Consider the following 19,569-nt stretch of genomic DNA (forward strand, 5'->3'; position numbering starts at 1 on the left):
TGCCTGTATAACCAATGTCAGCTGCTTCCCTTCTCATGTCGGCCCGAGCACACCCCTCTCCATGTTGATCTCATGTCGGCCCGAGCACACCCCTCTCCATGTTGAGCTCTTGTCGGCCCGGGCACACCCCTCTCCATGTTGATCTCATGTCGGCCCGAGCACACCCCTCTCCATGTTGATCTCATGTCGGCCCGAGCACACCCGTCCCCATGTTGATCTCATGTCGGCCCGAGCACACCCCTCTCCATGATGATCTCAGGCAACAGTCAGGCACAAAATGACCTGGGCATGAATTCCCATGGTGAAAAATCCTTCCAGCCCAAACCATAAATCCACTGACGTAACCATTGCAGGTTAAGTAAGGAGAAGCCATCCATGGAGACGTGTTCAGCCACTTCGTCTAAGCAGATGCAGCCTGACGCGTTGGTCCGCTACGTTTTTGGAACAAAATTCACGTTTGGAACCGGGATTTTGTATTAGGCCCCACTTGAACAGTCTACTGAGATTTCAGTAAACTTCAGGCGATAGAAACACTTCACAATTACTTCAAAATGACAAAATTAACCCAGAATTAATTCGGCATTTTTAATTGATGTATATGTGTTGGGCATGCGCCTTTCTCCCTGTTGCTAGTTGGGTGAGGTACATGTAGATACAGCTGCAACATAGTCTTCGCTTTAGGCTGCATCTCTTTCTTTAATTTAAAACTGTGAGGTAAAGGAAGTGGGACTGCGGCCTGGAAAAATCACTTCACCGAACCTGGAGCCAAAATTCAGCATTGAGTCTTAATGTGCAGGTGATAGTGGTCCCAAGTGTGACGTTTTGTATCCCGGCACAATTCACAAGAGGAAAAGGTTGTAGTTTATTGCATACGAGAATCGGCATATATTCAGTTCAGTTTGATCGTGAACGGCTTAGACGGCTAGTCACGTGAATCAGTCTGAATGATTGTGATAAGTAGCACGCATTACAAACCACGAGGTTTGACTTGGTACACATATAAGCTTTAATGTTTATCACATACAGCTCACTAAATAGGGCAGTGAAATATGTATGTGTTGACAACGCCCCCATCTGAATATCCCGAGGAAGAGACAAATAGCACACAGACATCGGCACACTCCAACCATTCTGATAAAAAAGCAGATGATCCATGTGTAGTTACGTGTACCGTTATGACTAACCACACATTTACACATACATCTAAACATTTACCATTTTCATCTCACTAATGGCCGGCATGGAATGACAAACTGTTTCATGTCTTCCTTTTTCTCAAAAAAGGGAAAGTTCCCGTGCTTTAGTAACCAGGTACACCTAGTCTGGAAGAAGACGACATAATTCCATGGGACATAGCTCAACCATCGGTAGGCCGCTTCAGTTGAGTTGGACCTTTTTGTCGCCAGATAACCGTTATCATCGGTCTCTGCCGATGTGGATTCTTTTATCCACTGAATGACGTACGGTGGCAAGGTCAGACCCAGGAAGTCATACATCTTCTGAACAGTATGCTGAGGATTATGAGCCAGATCTTCATAGATCACTTCAAGGAAAGAATTTGGGTGTCTTTGTTCCAGTTCCAGACGAGTTTTAACATCGTTGGTAACCTTGTTGCAAACTTTATGTTGGAAAAGTTGTACGTTTCTCTTGGAATGGCGCGCCCCTGATCCAAACTGTCCCCGCGGATCTCGAATCAAGTGTATCACCTTCAAGTCTGGAATGTCATCCAGCATTCTCCCGACCGTCTCCATGGACAAACGAATCGTCTTTACGATGCGCACTGGTGCCGATATGCACATTTGCTTCAGACTGTCCACACAAGAGGATGAGTATTTGCTGTCCCGTGACCCTGGCGCATTTCTGATACATTCTTGGAAATGCTGGATTTGCCAAGAGAACTTTGGTAAAAAACCCAGCAACAAAGTAGAGATATCCACATTGTAGAGGTCACACGTGAGTAAGGCCTGGATCAAACTGACTTTGTATGCACCCTCAAATCCCTGCACCAATGGTGGTCTGGTCAGAAGAACAAAATAAAATCTGGTTACGTTATAAATATTGAAAAAATTCCATGTTATGTACGTATGTCGTAAAGCTTCTAAAATCCAAGTTTTAAATGACCAGTTTTAAAATTAGAAGATTTTGGTTTGTTACAGAGGTATGTTTTATCTCCTTAATGTGTGTATTTGTTGGTTGTGGGAAGTGCGGTACAGCGGTTAAGTGGCTTACTTTTTGAGAGTAAGCAGAATGCAGATACTAAAAATGAGCTTTCTCACTGATTAGACTCACTGTATTTTTCCGTTCATGAAATCCAACACTCTATGAGTCTCCATCAGAAATTCGTACAACACGTGCAAAGGTTCGAAGGCGAAGAAAGAGCCATTAAGGCGACTTAGAGTTGCACTCGTGAAGGTTGATCCAGACCGGAAATACGCAAAGACAAGGACCTTACGAGATTGGTTGGAATGGGCATCATGTGACCTGACTGTCATTGGTGGGGTATCAGGAAATCCAGGCTGCCTTATTGGGGTTTTTAACAGTGCATCTGAAAAACAATTGCAATAAAATCCTATTAATATAAGCATTTCGTAAAGCTGCAACTTACTGATGAATAACGAAATGGCTACGGACATATGAAGCTAGCATATCCGCAGCCTCCAAAATATATGCCCACATATAGAAGACAACACAAACATTGTGGGAAGATTTTTTTTTTGGCTAGCTCCACTTATTTTTTTATTAACTTAGGCCCTATTTGATTGAGTGTTACGCCGTGCTCAGCAATATTTCACTTACATACGACGGCGGCCGGCACTATGGTGGAAGGAAATCGGGCAGAGGTAGGGGGAATCCCACGCCCATCCGTAGAATGCTGGTAGACTTTCTCACAAACGACTGGAGAGGAAGCCAGCATGAGCCCAATCAAATGTTTTCACAAGAATTACATTTGTTGCGTAGGCCATGCGTTTTTCAAGAGCAGTCTTAGTTTAGCGATGCAGTCTAAACGTTAAATACTTCATTATTATTGCGCAGTGTATGAGTACACTAGCCCTCAACCACATAACAATTATTACAGTGACCAGTCTACCAGACATAATCTATAGACAGGGAGGATGTATATGTGTGATTTTATAACCCAGTGCATCGATATGAATTGGAGGGTCCTCCGTGGCTCAGTTGGTTAGTGCGCTAGTGCAGCGTAATGACCCAGGAGTCTCTCACCAATGCGGTCGCTGTGAGTTCAAGTCATGCTCATGCTGGCTTCCTCTCCGGCCGTATGTGGAAAGGTCTGCAGCAGCCTGCGGATGGTCGTGGGTTTCTCTGCCCGGTTTCCACCCACCATAGTGCTGGCCGCCGTCGTATAAGTGAAATATTCTTGAGCACGGCGTAAAACACCAATCAAATAAATAAAATAAATAATAAATGATATGAGTTGGAAGATTGACGTATAACAATAGGTTTAAAAAGCAAGATCAAATGCATCGCATATAATATGTTCATTATTAATGGAACTTAATTTATGAATAAATTAATGCGATACACTGCGAATAATGCGAGTGACTTTTGCGAAAAGATGTCAGGGCCTTGTTGACGTCATTCCGATTTGTTCTTTAATTTAATGTTAAATAATATAGTGTTTGTACACTCTTGGGTTTCGATGCAGCTCAAGACAGAGAGGCGCATGCGTAGACCAGAAAACCGTACATTCGCATTCACAATACATTTACCCTATAGCTCACAGCTCGTGTCCTTTGGTCAAGAAAGGGTTTCAAGAATATCATATTTCTATGATAAAACAAAATTTCCAGCCAGTTAACGACGTGTTCTACAATATATCATCGCTTACTTACTTCCTGACACTACTGACAGTTACTCTCTGAACATTCCTCCTGTCCAACACGCATGCACACCCACATTCTTGTTAGAATACAAACATCCGAAGTAGTAGCAGAGGGCCATTAGTGCAATAAATTGTCAAAATTTGTTCACCATTTAGATGGATCTTAAAGGCAAGAAGTTAAATCAGTGTTATCTTAACATCTACTCAGTGTATCAATTTTAATCCCATAATGTACATAAATAAGCGATAAAATCAGATCTTTTTTGTTTGCATTTACCTATTCTTTCACGTCAGCCTTCCGACCAGCGTTATGGGCGACACGAGGCCAGACTTAACAAAGTTTTCGCAACATTACGCGAAGAGCATTTACCGCAGTAACGTAAGTTTTTCGCTCTATTCTGGCGTGGACGTTAGGCAAAGCGCATTTTGCAACTACTTAATTTGTCTCTGCTGTGGTTTATAGGAAACTTTATAAAATCATAATTGGCTTCGGTTATTTTTTGCTTCACACAACTTTGTATTGGAAGCCTTGGTCTCTAAATCCCCTACCTGACATGATCCACAAAATGATCACCAGCAATACGGGCGCTGTAAGTGCTGGACATTTCCGTGTTAGGAATGTCCGACACCGAGGCATATTTCAGAGGACGATCACGAATGGCACGCTATCCGGTCTGGAGACGGTCTGAACGCGACTGCGCATGTGCTTACATAGCGCCAGGCAGCCACATATAGTATGAGATCATATTATGACAGCCATTCAGGATTAACCTACTACAAACACCCAATACAAGTAAAAAATGAAGTAAAAATGTAAAATAACAGGATCAATGTAAAGTGGATTAGTGTACGTCTGCGACTGGCGGGTGAGTTCTCACGGACAGCGCACCTGTTGATTGTACAGAGCCGTTCGTCTCAAAAACTGAAATATAATATGTTTTCGCTAAGCAACTCATATGCTCACATGTTCAATGAGTGAATATTCTGCTTTATTAAAACATTGTTCTTGAGCTAAATGCTTAGAGACTTATCATGGACTGAAATAAATTGATCATTTGTTCGATCGGATCAGTGACCAGATGTTTGATCGCTCTACGTCTTACATATATTGTCTTACATCACTACTTCAGTGTGATGGCAGCCCTGGAGTGTAAATCTCGTATCAGCCAGAATTCTTTCCTACACAGCAGTGCCTCAGTTAGCAGCCTTAATCCCAGGACGGAGTGGGCAAGAGCGGAAGTAGCTAAAAAACTCTTCTCAGCTGCTCTCCCGCCCTCACGGATTTTTTGTTGTAACATAAGAATAAGGGGACAGAAACATTTAGCTCAATGTTAATTATACATAAAGATTTTCAGCGACAGAATATGTATATAAATATACAATGTACCCGTTGGACCACGGCCCGGTCCCAAAACAACTTAAAACAACAGTTCTCAAAGAAGTATATATATATATATATATATATATATATATATATATATATATATATATATATATATATATATATATATATATATATATATATATATATAGCGTAAAGCGTAAAGCTAATATATATTAGCGTAAAGCCGCTGTATCTGGTTTAATCGAAATTAAATATGACTATGACAGATCATGAACGCTCTGTACATCTTTTCTAACTTTCCGTAGAATTTAAGAAACTTTGAGTAAAGGCGTTTGATCCAGGATTAATCCTGGGTCGAGTCACACCCAAGACTTTAAAAGAGGAAGTTGTAACTTCCTCGCTTGGCGTTTAGCATGAAGGGGATAGTGCAACGGCTGGTTGACTTGAATCAGTATACTGGCTCGGGCGGGGCTGCTTACTTGCCTTTGGAAAGGCGTCTCAGTGAAGCAGCACTAGATAAAAGAGCGGTGGAAATCCGTCCTGCAACTAGGAGGTACATTACATACACCCTAATGAGTGCTTCGTCGTCATATGACTGAAAAATTGTTGAGCACGACGGTAAACCCGAAGCACTCATTCACTCACTCAACTGATGGGTCTCTCAGCATGTCCACAGTCCAAAATTCCCGTTCTGATGTTAGCAGCTGACGTGTGAGTCGGTTCATGTACTGGTTATAGTGGCATCTTGTTTTTAGCCATGATATAACTGATATAGCGTCTATATGGCCTGGTCAAAAAAAAACATTCTCCCGTTTAAAATTATACTTTGACAAACAATACAGGCTTTAGCTGGATAACGCGAAAGCGCCAGGTAGTCGTAAGACTACGGGAGCAGCGTATTTGAACTTCGGGCCCTGACTACGATAAATTACAAAGAAAACATACGCCATAATTCTGTATATATAGTTATTTATTTACAGTGATATGAAAAACGTAGAATATAGTCCTTTTTATGCACCGAATAAAATATATAACATTTATTTATACAAAATGTATGAACATCTATTTTGTTGGATAGTTAAGATAAATACCCAGTTTAGGTAAGGTAAGGCTGGAACAAACGGTGAACAGAAAGTGTTAACAAAACAGTTTAAACACTATTGGATGACCACACTCTGGAACATGAGTTGAAGCAATCACGAGTCCTTTGAAACACTGCTGAATGCTTTACAACTACATGTTTTTTTTTTCAGAAAAATGGTCACAAGTAGTTACTGTGATTACATAAACTACACAGCACGATGCTCAATAGTTACTGAGGTCACTAGTAGTTACTGTGATGACATATCCTACACAGCATGGTGCTCGCTAGTTACTAAGGTCACAAGTAACTACTGTCATGACATAACCTACACAACATGATGCTCACTAGTTACTGACGTCACAAGTAGTTACTGTGATGACATAACCTACACAGCACGATGCTCAATAGTTACTGAGGTCACTAGTAGTTACTGTGGTGACATAACCTACACAACATAATGCTCACTAGTTACTGATGTCACAAGTAGTTACTGTCATGACATAACCTACACAGCATGACGCTCGCTGGTTACTGACGTCACAAGTAGCTACTATGATGACATAACCTACATAGTATCATGCTCGCTAGTTACTGACGTCACAAGTAGCTACTGTAATAACAAAACCTACTCAGTATGATGATCGCTGGTTACTGAGGTTACAAGTGGATACTGTGACGACATAACCTACATAATATCACGCTCGCTGGTTACAGAGGTCAAAAGTAGATACTGTGACTACATAACCTACACAGTACGATGCTCGCTGGTTACTGAGGACACAAGTAGCTACTGTGATGACATAGCCTACAAAGTATGATGCTCACTAGTTACTGAGGTCAAAAGTAGCTACTGTGATGACATAAACTACATAGTATCATGCTCGCTGGGTACTGACGCCACGAGTAGATATTGTGATGACATAACCTACACAGCAATATGCTCACTAGTTACTGAGGTCACAAGTAACTACTGTGATGACATAACCTACTGAGGACACAAGTAGATACTGTGACTACATTACCTACACAACATGATGCTTGCTGGTTTCTGAGGTCACAAGTGGATAGTGTGATGACATAACCTACAAAGCTTGAGTGTTGCTGGTTACTGAGGTCACAAGTAGCTACTGTGATGACATAACCTACATAGTATCATGCTCGTTGGTTACAGAGGCTGTGTCACCTTGCCTTCATCTGACAAGGGAGGTCACTCTATCTACACTTTTCTTTCTGGATAACAAAGACATGGGTACCATGTTTAATATGTGTCGTTCCAGGTTCATATTGTGTCGGTAAAAAGTTGAAGATTTCATCAGCCTGAAACAAATAAGAAAACGCTTGACAATATAAATTAGTGACATAAATCATATCACTAATAAAAGACTAATAATCTGTAAATCTAATGTAAACATCGTTTTTTTTTAGTTAAACAACTCTATTTGTCCAAGCCACAAAAAATCCTTAATTAACATTAAATGTTGTCTTAGCTTTACAGTGTTTACAAATTGGAGCTTCTAGATTTATGCCACTTTGAATACAGGATATTTTGGTCGCATGTCATTCTTAGGACGACCCCAAAAAACTGGTGTCAATATTAATATACGACGGCCATCCCAAGCAAAATAATAACGCCACAGACATTTCCGGGAAACTGGGCCTCCCAATGCTCATTATTGTCAAAGAAATGCACCAACACGGAACTGGTGCCCCTTAAAGTGCTAACACACTGGCCATTCCACGAGCACAGCCAACAGTCTACACACTAAAAAGAAACACATTCCTGCCACACTTAATAAACGCGCCCTGGTACTTATTGATAAAGGTTACGCATCAAACAGTTGTGTATATTATGGTAATGTGGTGGATATTTCCTATCCGCACAGGCAGTCCAGTAAACATGATTTTATATTATTAAATGTAAAAAGCGGGTAAACATGTAAAAGTGTTTAGGATGTCAATATGCCAACGGTTGTAAACACATCTCTTAAAATCTTTTACATTGATCAGCTTTGGGAACTTCATACCAGAGCCCTGTTTGCTATGTGTGCTATTTGTGTTTATTAAAAATATCCACCACATTACACTGTGTAAACATTTCATACATTTATTATAATAAATACACCTCTTCAATTACGGGCGTACGTGGGAAGATCTTCCAGAAACCTGCGGATGGTCGTATGTGCCCCCCCCCCCCCGGGCTCTGCCCGGTTTTCTCCCACCATAATGCCGTCGTATAAGTGAAATATACCTGAGTGCGGCGTAAAACACCAATCAAATAATTAAAAACAAAACTTAGTCTTTATTAATAAACACCGGCACGCATTTATCGTATTTAAAAGAAATATGTTTATAAGCGAAACACTCATTTTCATTCTGTACTGTTCGTATATATTCTAATCGGTTTGTGACTTTCGAGATAAAAAAGAATCCTGATCAGGCAGAGTTGTACACACTAGCTGAAGTTTTTCAAGAATACACGGAATTCGTAGTTCTAAAACACGCCTGGGAAATGATCATCTGGGTACTAATCTATCGGTCCATTGCAACTTCCTGCCTTTACATACATGCGTGTTATCTCTAAAATCAGTTACAGTGACAAAAACACGTAAAATACTTGTAAGCAAACTACATCTCTGGCACATAACAATAGCGTACAATAACGCAAACGTAATAAAACAAGAGTAAAACAGACCAGGCGTGAAATAGACGGGGCGCACAGCATACCATGATTAGACTGTCCAGATAACACTCTTCCGGGTCTGATGAAAACAGTCTGATTGTCTGCCCTTATCACTGTACCCAAGGTCAGCTCAAATTTAAGACATACTTAACAATATCATAATACCAACAGACAATGATGTACCTCAGCATCAATGACAGGGGCTCTCCTCAGAACGAACTCTGCGAATCTCCGGTCACAGCCGGCGGGGCGGAATTCGTGAACCACTTCGTATTCTGTAAAGAATAACAAAAACACGGACTTGTGTTTGAGCTGGGGTGATGACATTTGAGATGCCATAATGGAAAAAGAATTCACAAAATATAAGTATATATACAGACAGCTACATATGGCTTGTCCTGTTGGTTATGCGCATTACCTTCCTCCCACCCCACAAACCCTCACCCTCACCGCATTGTGGTGTAACGGTTACAACCGAGGCATGACAATCGTATGTCACTGAGCATGAAGCATATTTTCAGGGCGAAAATTTATTACACATATAGTTTATTTTGCGCATTTTGAAAACCGATGTCATATACGTGGGGGCCTCCGTGGCTCAGTTGGTTAGCGCGCTAGCGCAGGAGCCTCTCACCAATGCGGTCGCTGTGAGTTCAAGTCCAGTTCATGCTGGCTTCCTCAGCGACTATACGTGGGAAGGTCTGCCAGCAACCTCCGGAAGATCGTGGGTTTCCTCCGGGCTCTGCCCGGTTTCCTCCCACCATAATGGCCTTATGACCGCCGTCGCATAAGTGAAATATTTTTGACCTAAAACCCCAATCAAATAAATAAATAAATAAATCATATACATGTTTCTCACGCACCTCTGTCCAGACAGTTAACATTATGTCTGCACGAATTCACAACGGTTTAATTTCCTATCGAGCTTAAGCGACTTTTCGAAAGTTATTTCTTGCATATATCATTTTGGACAGAGTATCAAAAGAGCTTGTGGGCTTCATCGAGACACGCAGACATCAGTAAATTTATTTCTACAGGACATTTAGGGCTACATGTTCATTTTCACTGGACAGTGATTGATATATTTGGAAAGTTGCGGCAGCGTAACCGCATTAGACATCTACTCAGGTTACCGAGAAAGTTTCACTGTACGGATTTATCCATTTCACTGCAACTGGTGTCACATTCTTATGTATTTAGTTTTTTCTTCTCTGAATTTGTTCTTTTGAAATAACTTGGTTTTTCCCTTTAGCGCTTTTCTATACATGTGCCTAAAGTAAGTATCCAGAAACTCTGACCTCTCATCACTCTTTCTCCCTGATGTTCACCAGAAGGAAGGAATTTTTGGGAACATTATTTCAGTAATCTTTCACTCATGAGTAAAAAGAGTTATTCCAACGTTCAGGGTCCTGATAGGGTTGAAAAAATTGCCTGTGACGTCAGAGTTCCTAACCTCTGATAGTATGTTCCATAAAGCCCGCCTGAGAAGTCAAATGTTTGACCGCCTTTAACTCTTTTCATAAAAATCTATAAAAAAAAATAAATTAAAATATATTTACGTATGGTTTTAAGTGGTCTATTGGGTGATGCCTACTTCGATTTTAGAGGTCTTGTCTTTTAAAGCTGTCCTCTCTTACGATGAGTGCCCTTCGACAGTACATAGCAGCAGAATGCCTGCCCACGAATCGGATTGAACCCACGTCTCAGATGACCTAGCGAACGGACGAGAATGATCTTAACTATGCAATCAGGAGCTGTTTCCCACTATAACTGTAGAACGAGTGTAAGCAAGGGTTCGCCTAAACCTTACTCTTGCCACGAGGCTGGGGGAAGTCTCATTAAAAATTCCGCGTAATTTGCGTAAAGATGGTGTAATTTAGAGAATTGTAATTGTTGACCATTGGTGTGTCACTGATAATAAATGATCACTGATTAGGTCCTGGGAACACGGAGCAACCTTACACCTAAGTCAGACTTAGTCTTAATTTGTGGTATTACTCATCAACTTACACTTAAACTTAGACAATAATTTTTAATTTTGTAATAAAGAACTAAGACAAATTGTAGTATTGAAGTGAAAATTCCTAAAGTAACTCACGATTTCAGTGCAATTAAATATTTTGAAGACTAAGACTGACTTAAGTCCAATACAGCTTCGTGATCCTGGGACTAGGACATCAGTGAACCATCAGTTTGACCTATGCCTATTTTAAGCCTAAACTCACTCACTTGTGTAGTCTCTGAACCCATTTTAAGCCGAAGCTCACTCACTTGTGTAGAATCTGAGCCCGTTTTAAGCCTAAACTAACTCACTTGTCTAGTCTTTGAACCCGTTATAAGCCTAAAGTCACTCACTTGTGTAGTCCCTGAACCCCTTAAAATCCTAAACTCACTCACTTGTGTAGTCTCTGAACCCCGTAAAATCCTAAACTCACTCACTTGTCTATTCTTTGAACCCGTTTTAAAACTAAACTCACTCACTTGTCCATTCTCTGAACCCGTTTTAAGCCTAAACTCACTCACTTTTGTAATCTGTGAACAGGTTTTAAGCCTAAACTCACTCACTTGTATAGTCTCTGAACCCGTTTTAAGCCTAAACTCATTCACTTGTCTAGTCTCTGAACCAGTTTTAAACCTAAACTCACTCACTTGTATATTCTCTGAACCCGTTTTAAACCTAAACTCACTCACTTGTATATTCTCTGAACCCGTTTTAAACCTAAACTCACTTACTTTTCTATTCTCTGAACCCGTTTTAAGCCTAAACTCACTCACTTGTATAGTCTCTGAACCGGTTTAAACCTAAATTCACTCACTTGTGTAGTCTCTGAACCCGTTTTAACTCACTCACCGGTGTACCCCAGTCCCAGCGTCTGCAGATTGGTAGCGATCTTCTCTACCCATGACACCAAATTGGTTTTCCCAACGTTCGCTACAAATATAATGGAAATATTGCACGTCGTTTAAATCGTGCCACAACTTTATATAGAGATGGTGTGAAAATGGCTAGATACTTTGCTAATATATAAAATCTGTTTAAAATTCAGTGTGTTAAGTTAGACAGAACCAAACTCCTTTATCAGCAGCGTGTACATATTGATTTTGTCAAAATTATACACATTCAATTTCAAAAGTGAAGCCTTGTACAATCAAAATAAACACCTTTATTAAATTCAGTTAAAATGTTTAATTGTCAGGTTTTTACCAATTGCACCTACATGGCAAGACTGCAATCTATGCGCACACATATTAACGCCATAATCATAAAGCATGATTTACTGAAAAAAATGGGGTTTCATAAGCATCAGTTAAGGAATACGGCGAAGAAAAGATTTGTTTTAGTTGTTCGCACAACGAAAACATCGGATACTGTATAAGGGACAAATCGGTCTTTAGTATCGATATATTTCAATATACCTAATTTTTGTAGGATATTTCCTTTATTAACAACGCCTATAACAAGTCGGCCTCGAGGTTTAAGCCAGTCCATGGCTTTCTGGATGACAGAACAGCGCTCATCCCCGAAGTAGTAGAGCAGATGCATCATGAAAACCACGTCAACCGGGCCGTCAGGGCCTGGATACTCCCCCACTGTACTGTTAACCAAGCGGACGTCCAGGGTAGATAACTGTGTATATCATGAAAACAGAAAGTTTCGCACAGTTAAGTGTATTGGACACCAGATAAGAAATTACGACCATACACACCAAAAATACGCCCTAGGTAAGTCCCAAGACTTCAGATACGCCATGTTGAATGTTTGGAGTTTAATTTAACATTTGAAATTAACCCAGAGTTCCGTATTTATATCGGAATAAGCATGGATAACTGAACGGTATATTCTGCTGTATACAGCATCTTCAGATAATGCTATTTGAAAAGCTTATTAAGATCCTTTCTTCTAATATTATATTTACAATTTAGTACTTACAGAATCACGTCGTTCATCGTGTCTTCTCTGCAGGGTAGCACAAAGATGGCCGTACATCTGATGACCGCATTCAATTCCTGTATACGAGGCTAGTTCGGGTAGGGAATTCCGTATCAACTCCGAGTCGAGATGACCGTCACCTGCAGAATCATTATACGTATAATTGGTATTTCATTGGTGTTTACCATGGTAAACAACAAAATTTCACGAACATGAATGCGGTCATAGTACCTTTTTTTTTGATGGGTGATGGGGAATACAGCATGCAGCACAGTGAACCCATATATAGGCACCCACCATTAATGGCTCAGTAATTAGTTTCGACCGTTGGAATGTCGGACTACATTTTCGATGGTAAAACAGCTGGTATTAGGAACGTGCACAACAGTTAATATGAAATGAAACCAGCACAAAATAAATCTGAAGTCCTACCTGCGCCGATGCTAATAAAACTTTGTGCTGATTGAAAACCAGTCTCGTTGCCATGTTCTTGAAAAAATCTAACCAATGTTTCCTGTTCGTTTGTTCTGCAGCGGAACTGGTAGAAGCCTTCATAAGAGCATTCTGCCTCACCTGCCATATTTCGAAGTGTGCTAAAAATGCAGAAATAAACACGGGGAAATCATAAATTCCTAGAAATTTATCAGACTTGAATGACAATCTGCCAAGACAATGGTTAGGAGACACTAAACAGCACATGACCTAACTTGTGCAGCGTTTCCAGTTTGACGAGTCTGCTTTATTTGATATCATATATTTCAACAATACGTTCATAAATGTCAACAGAGTTCAAATGCAGCCCACTAGAATTACAGCCAGAGTTGATTTGTTTTCTCCGTTGTATGATTCCAATGTCTAATTTTATTCTACAAAATAACAGGACATGTAGTCTGTGTAATAATTACACAATGTAGCAATTCATTGTTTTTTTTTCGGACTTGTCCTCTTTTTTGTTACGGATACAAAAAGCCATTTGGGCCAGTTGATTATTTATTATAGCATAATGAATTGTAAAACATCGTGAAATAATTATGCTAAACATGTGTCATTGTGTCAGTAAAATCTAAATTGGTGAATAAATGACAATGAGGTGAAAATGAAATATTTCACCAGGTTTCCAACGTACTGCCATCCGTCATTGCCAAGTATGCAAAAGCAATCATTACAAACATGTTACACAACTGGGAAATATCACATATGGCGATCAAAGTTTACCTCTGCGGCTCTTCTGAGGTCAGTTTGCATGATAGTATCGATTTGGCCATTTGCATTTCGCTTTATTCAAATTACAGTTAATCGCGCCAGGTTTAAAGCCGATTTTAACACCATGTGGTGTTGCCAACACGCTGGCAACATCGGAAGGTGAAGAGTGAAAAGCCCCATCACGAACTGTTAGAAGGCGCACGATCATTATTGGTTAATGAAACACATGCTCTCTGGAATTATTGCTGTTGCTTTATCTCAGACACTGATGATACCATTGATAATTTATCTCGATCAGATGGCTAGAAGCTACAGTTGTTTTAATGCTAATTTTCAACAGATATTAAAATTAATAACTGGTTGGACTGGGTCACTAAAACTACACAGGTCTGTCGTACGGAACATATTTACCGCCATATACATGAAGTCACATACCTCCGTTCTATTACCATACGACGCCTGTTTTATGGTATATACAATTTCTTACACTGGTAAAGCAACTTTAACTGCTAGGAGACAGTCCAGTCGTTGTACTATGCAGGCACTCTACAGCTTGCAAAGGCTGTCCCATTTTCATAAGCTGAGCACAGCACTCAAATGAAACGACTTACCAAATGTTGTCACTTACGATCACAGGGATTAGTTGTATGTGTCCGTCGTATACGCCCCCCCCCCCCCCCCCCCATGGTTATATTATGAACTAGCCTGATGGGACAGCCTTCCACTGAATATGTGTACTGAAAATTTAGTTATCCTATCCACAAGCTCGTGTAAACTGGTAGGCTTAATACGCTCCTCGAGGTTACCGTTGGAATTCTGTCATAGTCTAAAATACTGCCTGCAAATGTGGTTTATTCATGCCAGTTCAGTGATTAAATCTAAGCCTTGAAGACGTAGAGATGTACACGTCGTAAAAATGACATTGTAAGCTAACAACGTGCCTTGCGGAAATACCCACATGCAGTAAGTAGCTATATATAGCTTAGTTCTCATGATCGCTTGAAAGGGCATGTAAATATCAGTATCTCACAGTGTGACGTCACTCTGTCAGGGATCAGCGGTGAAGAGAATATTCTAAAGTTCTGGTTGGCATTTTATTTTGTCAGTTAATGCATGTTAATGACTAACAATAAAATTATGATGTTAACATTCTCTGAAGATCTCCTGTAACATCCCAGTGTGTTTTGAGCTAAATAGTAGGCCCTATGTATAAACACCGTACTGTGGAAAAAGCAGTTTTCAGAGGTATTATGTTACAGCGCTGAACAAAATACCTCAACACAATGTCATAGCCTGTGGACTTGCGAGGTATGTAAAACGTCTCACGCTATAAATCTTGAATTCCTTTATTAAGCGGCAAACAAGAAATGACAAAGCTGCATGTAATTAGCTGTGCACCATGTTACACATGTACAAACCAGAATTTATACATAAAGCGTAGGTGGAGAGGCGTAGGAATCCTCATAAACTTCACATCAGTTAAATAAAAGCGTTTGTTTTGAAATACCACGACGTTCAAGCCAAAAATATGAATTTTCTTCAATGGCCGTCAAGCATAGATCACACCAAGCAAAGGGAGATATGGTTTTGCCGTCGTTTGTATCTGTTTGTCTGTCCGTCTGTCAAAAACTACTGAAATTTTTGGACGGATTAAAATGAAATTTGGTGCACAGTTTGGCCTTTGGCCAACCGCCAATCCATCACATTTTGGTGGAGGCCCGCATCTGGATTTGAATCCAAAAACATTTTAATGCATTTTTCACTACTGCGAGATACGACATCCAAGTGAACATGCACTGTTACCAGACATGTCGTACAGAAGTTATGCAGGGATTTTGATGACATCTTTGGCATAGCTTGACCTTGCCACAAGCACTATAATCCATTACATTTTGGAGGTGATCTCGAATCTCTTCCACGTCCAGGAATATGTTAAGCGATTATTCAACATTGCGTGATACGACACAAAGTAAGAGTATTGTCCCTTTGTCTGTAGTGGTGGATTTGTAGGGCCTACATTTAACTGCAGACGAGGTTTGAGATTGCAGGACACATTCTAGTTTCAAATACACTTGATTTGAAGAACAACGTTATCATCCAGTTAAAGTCATTATCTGTCTTCACAAGTCAGCGAACCCACTTATAAATTTCACAACATAAAAGGTGTTCCAAAGGCACTATATACAGACATATTAATAATATGGGGCCTACAAATATATATACTGCATCTAAGAATGTTTATAAAACTGGCCCTGTCCACCTTATTCCAGCTTCCATCGCCCATACAAAGTCCATTAATGGACTTAAGCTAATTAACTTTAATGAAGTCTACAGAGTGTATTGCCAACTTACTATCTGGGATCTAGGCCTGAACTATAATTATGTAGCCTTTGTGCAGAATGTCTCCTCCTAGACCTAATGACTCTTCATTTAAGGTCAGGAGAGGTTACATCTTGAGTTTTAGCGAAGTTTTGTCTACCCTTACACTTGTCCGTGTTTAAGGGGTCACATTCCGCTATCACGGAATGAACATAACGCTATCTGTTAATGTAAAGTCCGTGGTGTTTCTCAATCGGGTTAGAATTTTCATACTGTTATTCACCCACACATAATATGTCACCGCTGTTTCTGAAAATGCCAGGGGCTTTTCCAAACCGCCTTGGCGCTCTGTACAATATGTTATCAGTATAATCGGCAACAGAACATAATTTCATGTTATAAGGTTGGGCGGTTACTTAAATGCAAAATATCGATGCTGTTATTGTTACTGTTGTTGTTGTTGTTCTGCTTTCACACGGCTTGACTTTAAGATATTCGACCACTAAAATTTAGTCAATATGAGAGTTTATGTGTAGTTTCAGAATAACTAGGCTTGCATTTACCAAAGTCAGCACGGTCATCCCATCATTGTCACAACAAAGGTAAAAACAAGTTAAAGCAGATGGACTGACTGCAGAGAGTGTCCAGTTACTTTCAAAACCACGACCTTGTCAATAAAAACAGGACACGGACTTGCACCCTGGGACATCGAAAGTACGTAACAAATAGGCTACTACCTATGGTGTAACTATTATTTTCAATTACACGGTGAACAGTTATTACCCATTTTATGCCCCTTATGTAACAAAATTTATTCACTTCTACACTAATTATTTGTTTAAATAGAATTATGTTTACACTAAGTATCTGTCCTAGGAAGAATTGTCCTGACATGAGATAACATTAGACGTAGGCCGGACTCTCGCTGACTGAGTCAGTTCATTTCATAACCGGTGAGGTTTCATGATCTCATCCAGCTTATTGTGATTCGATCCCCCATGTCTGTACATAGTTTTGTCTTGAAAACTGGTGAAGTGCTATAGTTTCCTCCTTCCTAGAGTTACACAGGGATAAGATTGATTGATTTTGATTGGTGTTTTGCGCCGTACTCAAGAATATTTCACTTATACAACGGCGGCCAGCATTATGGTGGGTGGAAACCGGGCACAGCCCGGGGGAAACCCACGACCATCCGCAGGTTGCTGACAGACCTTCTCACGTACAGCCGGAGAGGAAGCCAGCATGAGCTGGACTTGAACTCACATCGACCGCATTGGTGAGAGGCTCCTGGGTCATTACGCTGCGCTAGCGCTTTAACCGACCGAGCCACGGAGGCCCCCCCCCCCCCCCCAAAGGGATAAGAGAACATTCATGTATCTTATTACATGCAAATATGCAACCCAGAGCTTATCGGTGGTTCTCAAAGAATGCAGGTGCATTTATCTGTTGGGCACCTCGATGCAATGCTCAGATACGTGTTTACCCATACTGTAAGTTACAGTTACCGCCTCAAGCCAAGTTGTTCAAGCTGGATGAGCACCCAGTCGAGGTCTTTTGTCACCTGAGTGACATGACGGCCAAGACAGAGTGATCATCTGGCTTGGACACCGAAACCAAAGACGGTAACTGACATACAGTGGTTTCAGTGTTTGCCAAGAATCAGTCGTTTCATAAAATTTTAGCGACTAAAGTCGGACGAATTTTTCTAAATATTATAATTCACCAAAAAAAAATGTATGCGACGCACATGTATTTCACTAATATATTACCGATATTGATGTGCTCTCACAGGAAAACCTTAAGATGTTATCCATTACACATGGTGCCGTGACAAACTACATAGGTTTATCATATACATTTACTTCATATTATCGTTTATGTTCGCGTTAACCAGTTTATTAAGTTTTTCGAACAGAGTTAAATGGTGCCCAATAAGTTAACTTACGCCTTCCATACTTCCCTGTATTCCATATCTTCAGAACACATTTTATGAAAACACAGTGCTCCACAAAGACAAATTTGTACGAAATGTTTCAGATCATGCAATGGGCAAAGCGCCTTAGATGTTGAAAATGAAGGAAATCAATACATTCAAAATTTACAGTCATAACTGCGTTGTCATTTATATGTGATGATAGTTGCACCATCGCAAAGCAAACATCATAGCCTACAATATGAAATATTTAGCCTTTAGTTGGTTCTCAAAAATCGCCAAGCTTCGTGAAAGTTCAAATATTTCAGAAATAAGTTAAACCACACTTGGGGAAGAGCGAAATATTTGTACTATGAACAACATGATAATAATGTATTATGCAAATTATTAAATAGAAATTAACAACCACCCCCTCCACCCACCACCCCCAAAACAAAAGTGAACGCGTGAAACATGAGCGTTGCAGTCACCACTAATTAGAAAGTTGGGAATATCAGAGGATTCTATAACCAAACTTAACTTAGCGGAAAAGTTAATAAATATGTGGACAATCAGTCGCCATGCATAAAAAGTTAGCAATTTATACTGTTCTATTTACAAACGAATATCAATGATACGAGGATCTCCAAAATCAATAAAACTAACTATAGATTAACGTGATTTACTCCACTGACTGGCGATTTCACCATGCATGAGGTCAACCCTTCATGAGGACTGTATCGTTGATGGCAGAACTACCACAGGTATAAAAATCGGGAATAACAGACTTAATACCAAACCAATAATTTTATTAATTCATTTGATTATTGGTTAACGCCATACTAAAGAATGTTTCTTACGCGAATAATGTAAGGTAAACTCGATAGTCTTGTGCTAGAAAATATGACAAGAAATATGGCAAATATACTGAAATGACTTTTGTTGGCTGATCAGTTTTGGTCAATGCGAAACGCCGATCATATCCATTTGACGGCGTTATACAGGGCTGTTTGAAGTGAAAGTCTCATGATTTTCACAGTACTGAAATTACAAAGGTTGTAGATAGCAAATTTCAGCAACGACATGCGTATCTGACCACTAACATTGCAGTTACATGGTTGTCTTTTGCAAGTGACTGACGAACTTTCTCGCATGTGACGCACAGATTTTCACCCGGGGGAGAGCTCAATATGTATGTCACACTGGTTGAAGAAAAAATTTTCAGTGAAAGGAAATCCAAGGAACTTCTTCCAA

General features: G+C 40.1%; 2 protein-coding genes across 2 annotated transcripts; both read right to left on the reverse strand.

Annotated features, from left to right (window-relative positions):
* Positions 1 to 1,220: 1,220 nt before the first annotated feature.
* On the reverse strand, positions 1,221 to 4,397 carry LOC135466161 (carbohydrate sulfotransferase 1-like). Its single transcript, XM_064743538.1, has 3 exons — positions 4,391 to 4,397; positions 2,290 to 2,545; positions 1,221 to 2,016 (listed from the first exon to the last, which is right to left on the reverse strand). The coding sequence occupies exons 1-3, from the start codon at positions 4,395 to 4,397 to the stop codon at positions 1,221 to 1,223; spliced, it is 1,059 nt and encodes a 352-aa protein (XP_064599608.1).
* Positions 4,398 to 6,195: 1,798 nt separating this feature from the next.
* LOC135469052 (uncharacterized) lies at positions 6,196 to 17,049 on the reverse strand. Its single transcript, XM_064747573.1, has 7 exons — positions 16,967 to 17,049; positions 13,314 to 13,474; positions 12,882 to 13,021; positions 12,368 to 12,578; positions 11,802 to 11,882; positions 9,134 to 9,225; positions 6,196 to 7,587 (listed from the first exon to the last, which is right to left on the reverse strand). Exons 2-7 carry the CDS (start codon positions 13,459 to 13,461, stop codon positions 7,483 to 7,485), a joined length of 777 nt encoding a protein of 258 aa, XP_064603643.1. The 5' UTR covers positions 13,462 to 13,474; positions 16,967 to 17,049; the 3' UTR covers positions 6,196 to 7,482.
* Between the last annotated feature and the right edge of the window lie 2,520 nt (positions 17,050 to 19,569).

This window comes from Liolophura sinensis, chromosome 6 (assembly GCF_032854445.1).
Source record: "Liolophura sinensis isolate JHLJ2023 chromosome 6, CUHK_Ljap_v2, whole genome shotgun sequence".
Taxonomy (NCBI): domain Eukaryota; kingdom Metazoa; phylum Mollusca; class Polyplacophora; order Chitonida; family Chitonidae; genus Liolophura; species Liolophura sinensis.

Coding starts and splice junctions, on each gene's coding strand:
- LOC135466161 (XM_064743538.1), bottom strand. Junction 2,017..2,289: donor TTCATGAACGGAAAAATACA/GTGAGTCTAATC, acceptor TCTTCTGACCAG/ACCACCATTGGTGCAGGGAT.
- LOC135469052 (XM_064747573.1), bottom strand. CDS start 13,461: ATGGCAGGTGAGGCAGAATGCTCTTATGAAGGCTTCTACCAGTTCCGC. Junction 13,022..13,313: donor TTTTATTAGCATCGGCGCAG/GTAGGACTTCAG, acceptor ATGATTCTGCAG/GTGACGGTCATCTCGACTCG. Junction 7,588..9,133: donor CCCCTGTCATTGATGCTGAG/GTACATCATTGT, acceptor TATTTGTTTCAG/GCTGATGAAATCTTCAACTT.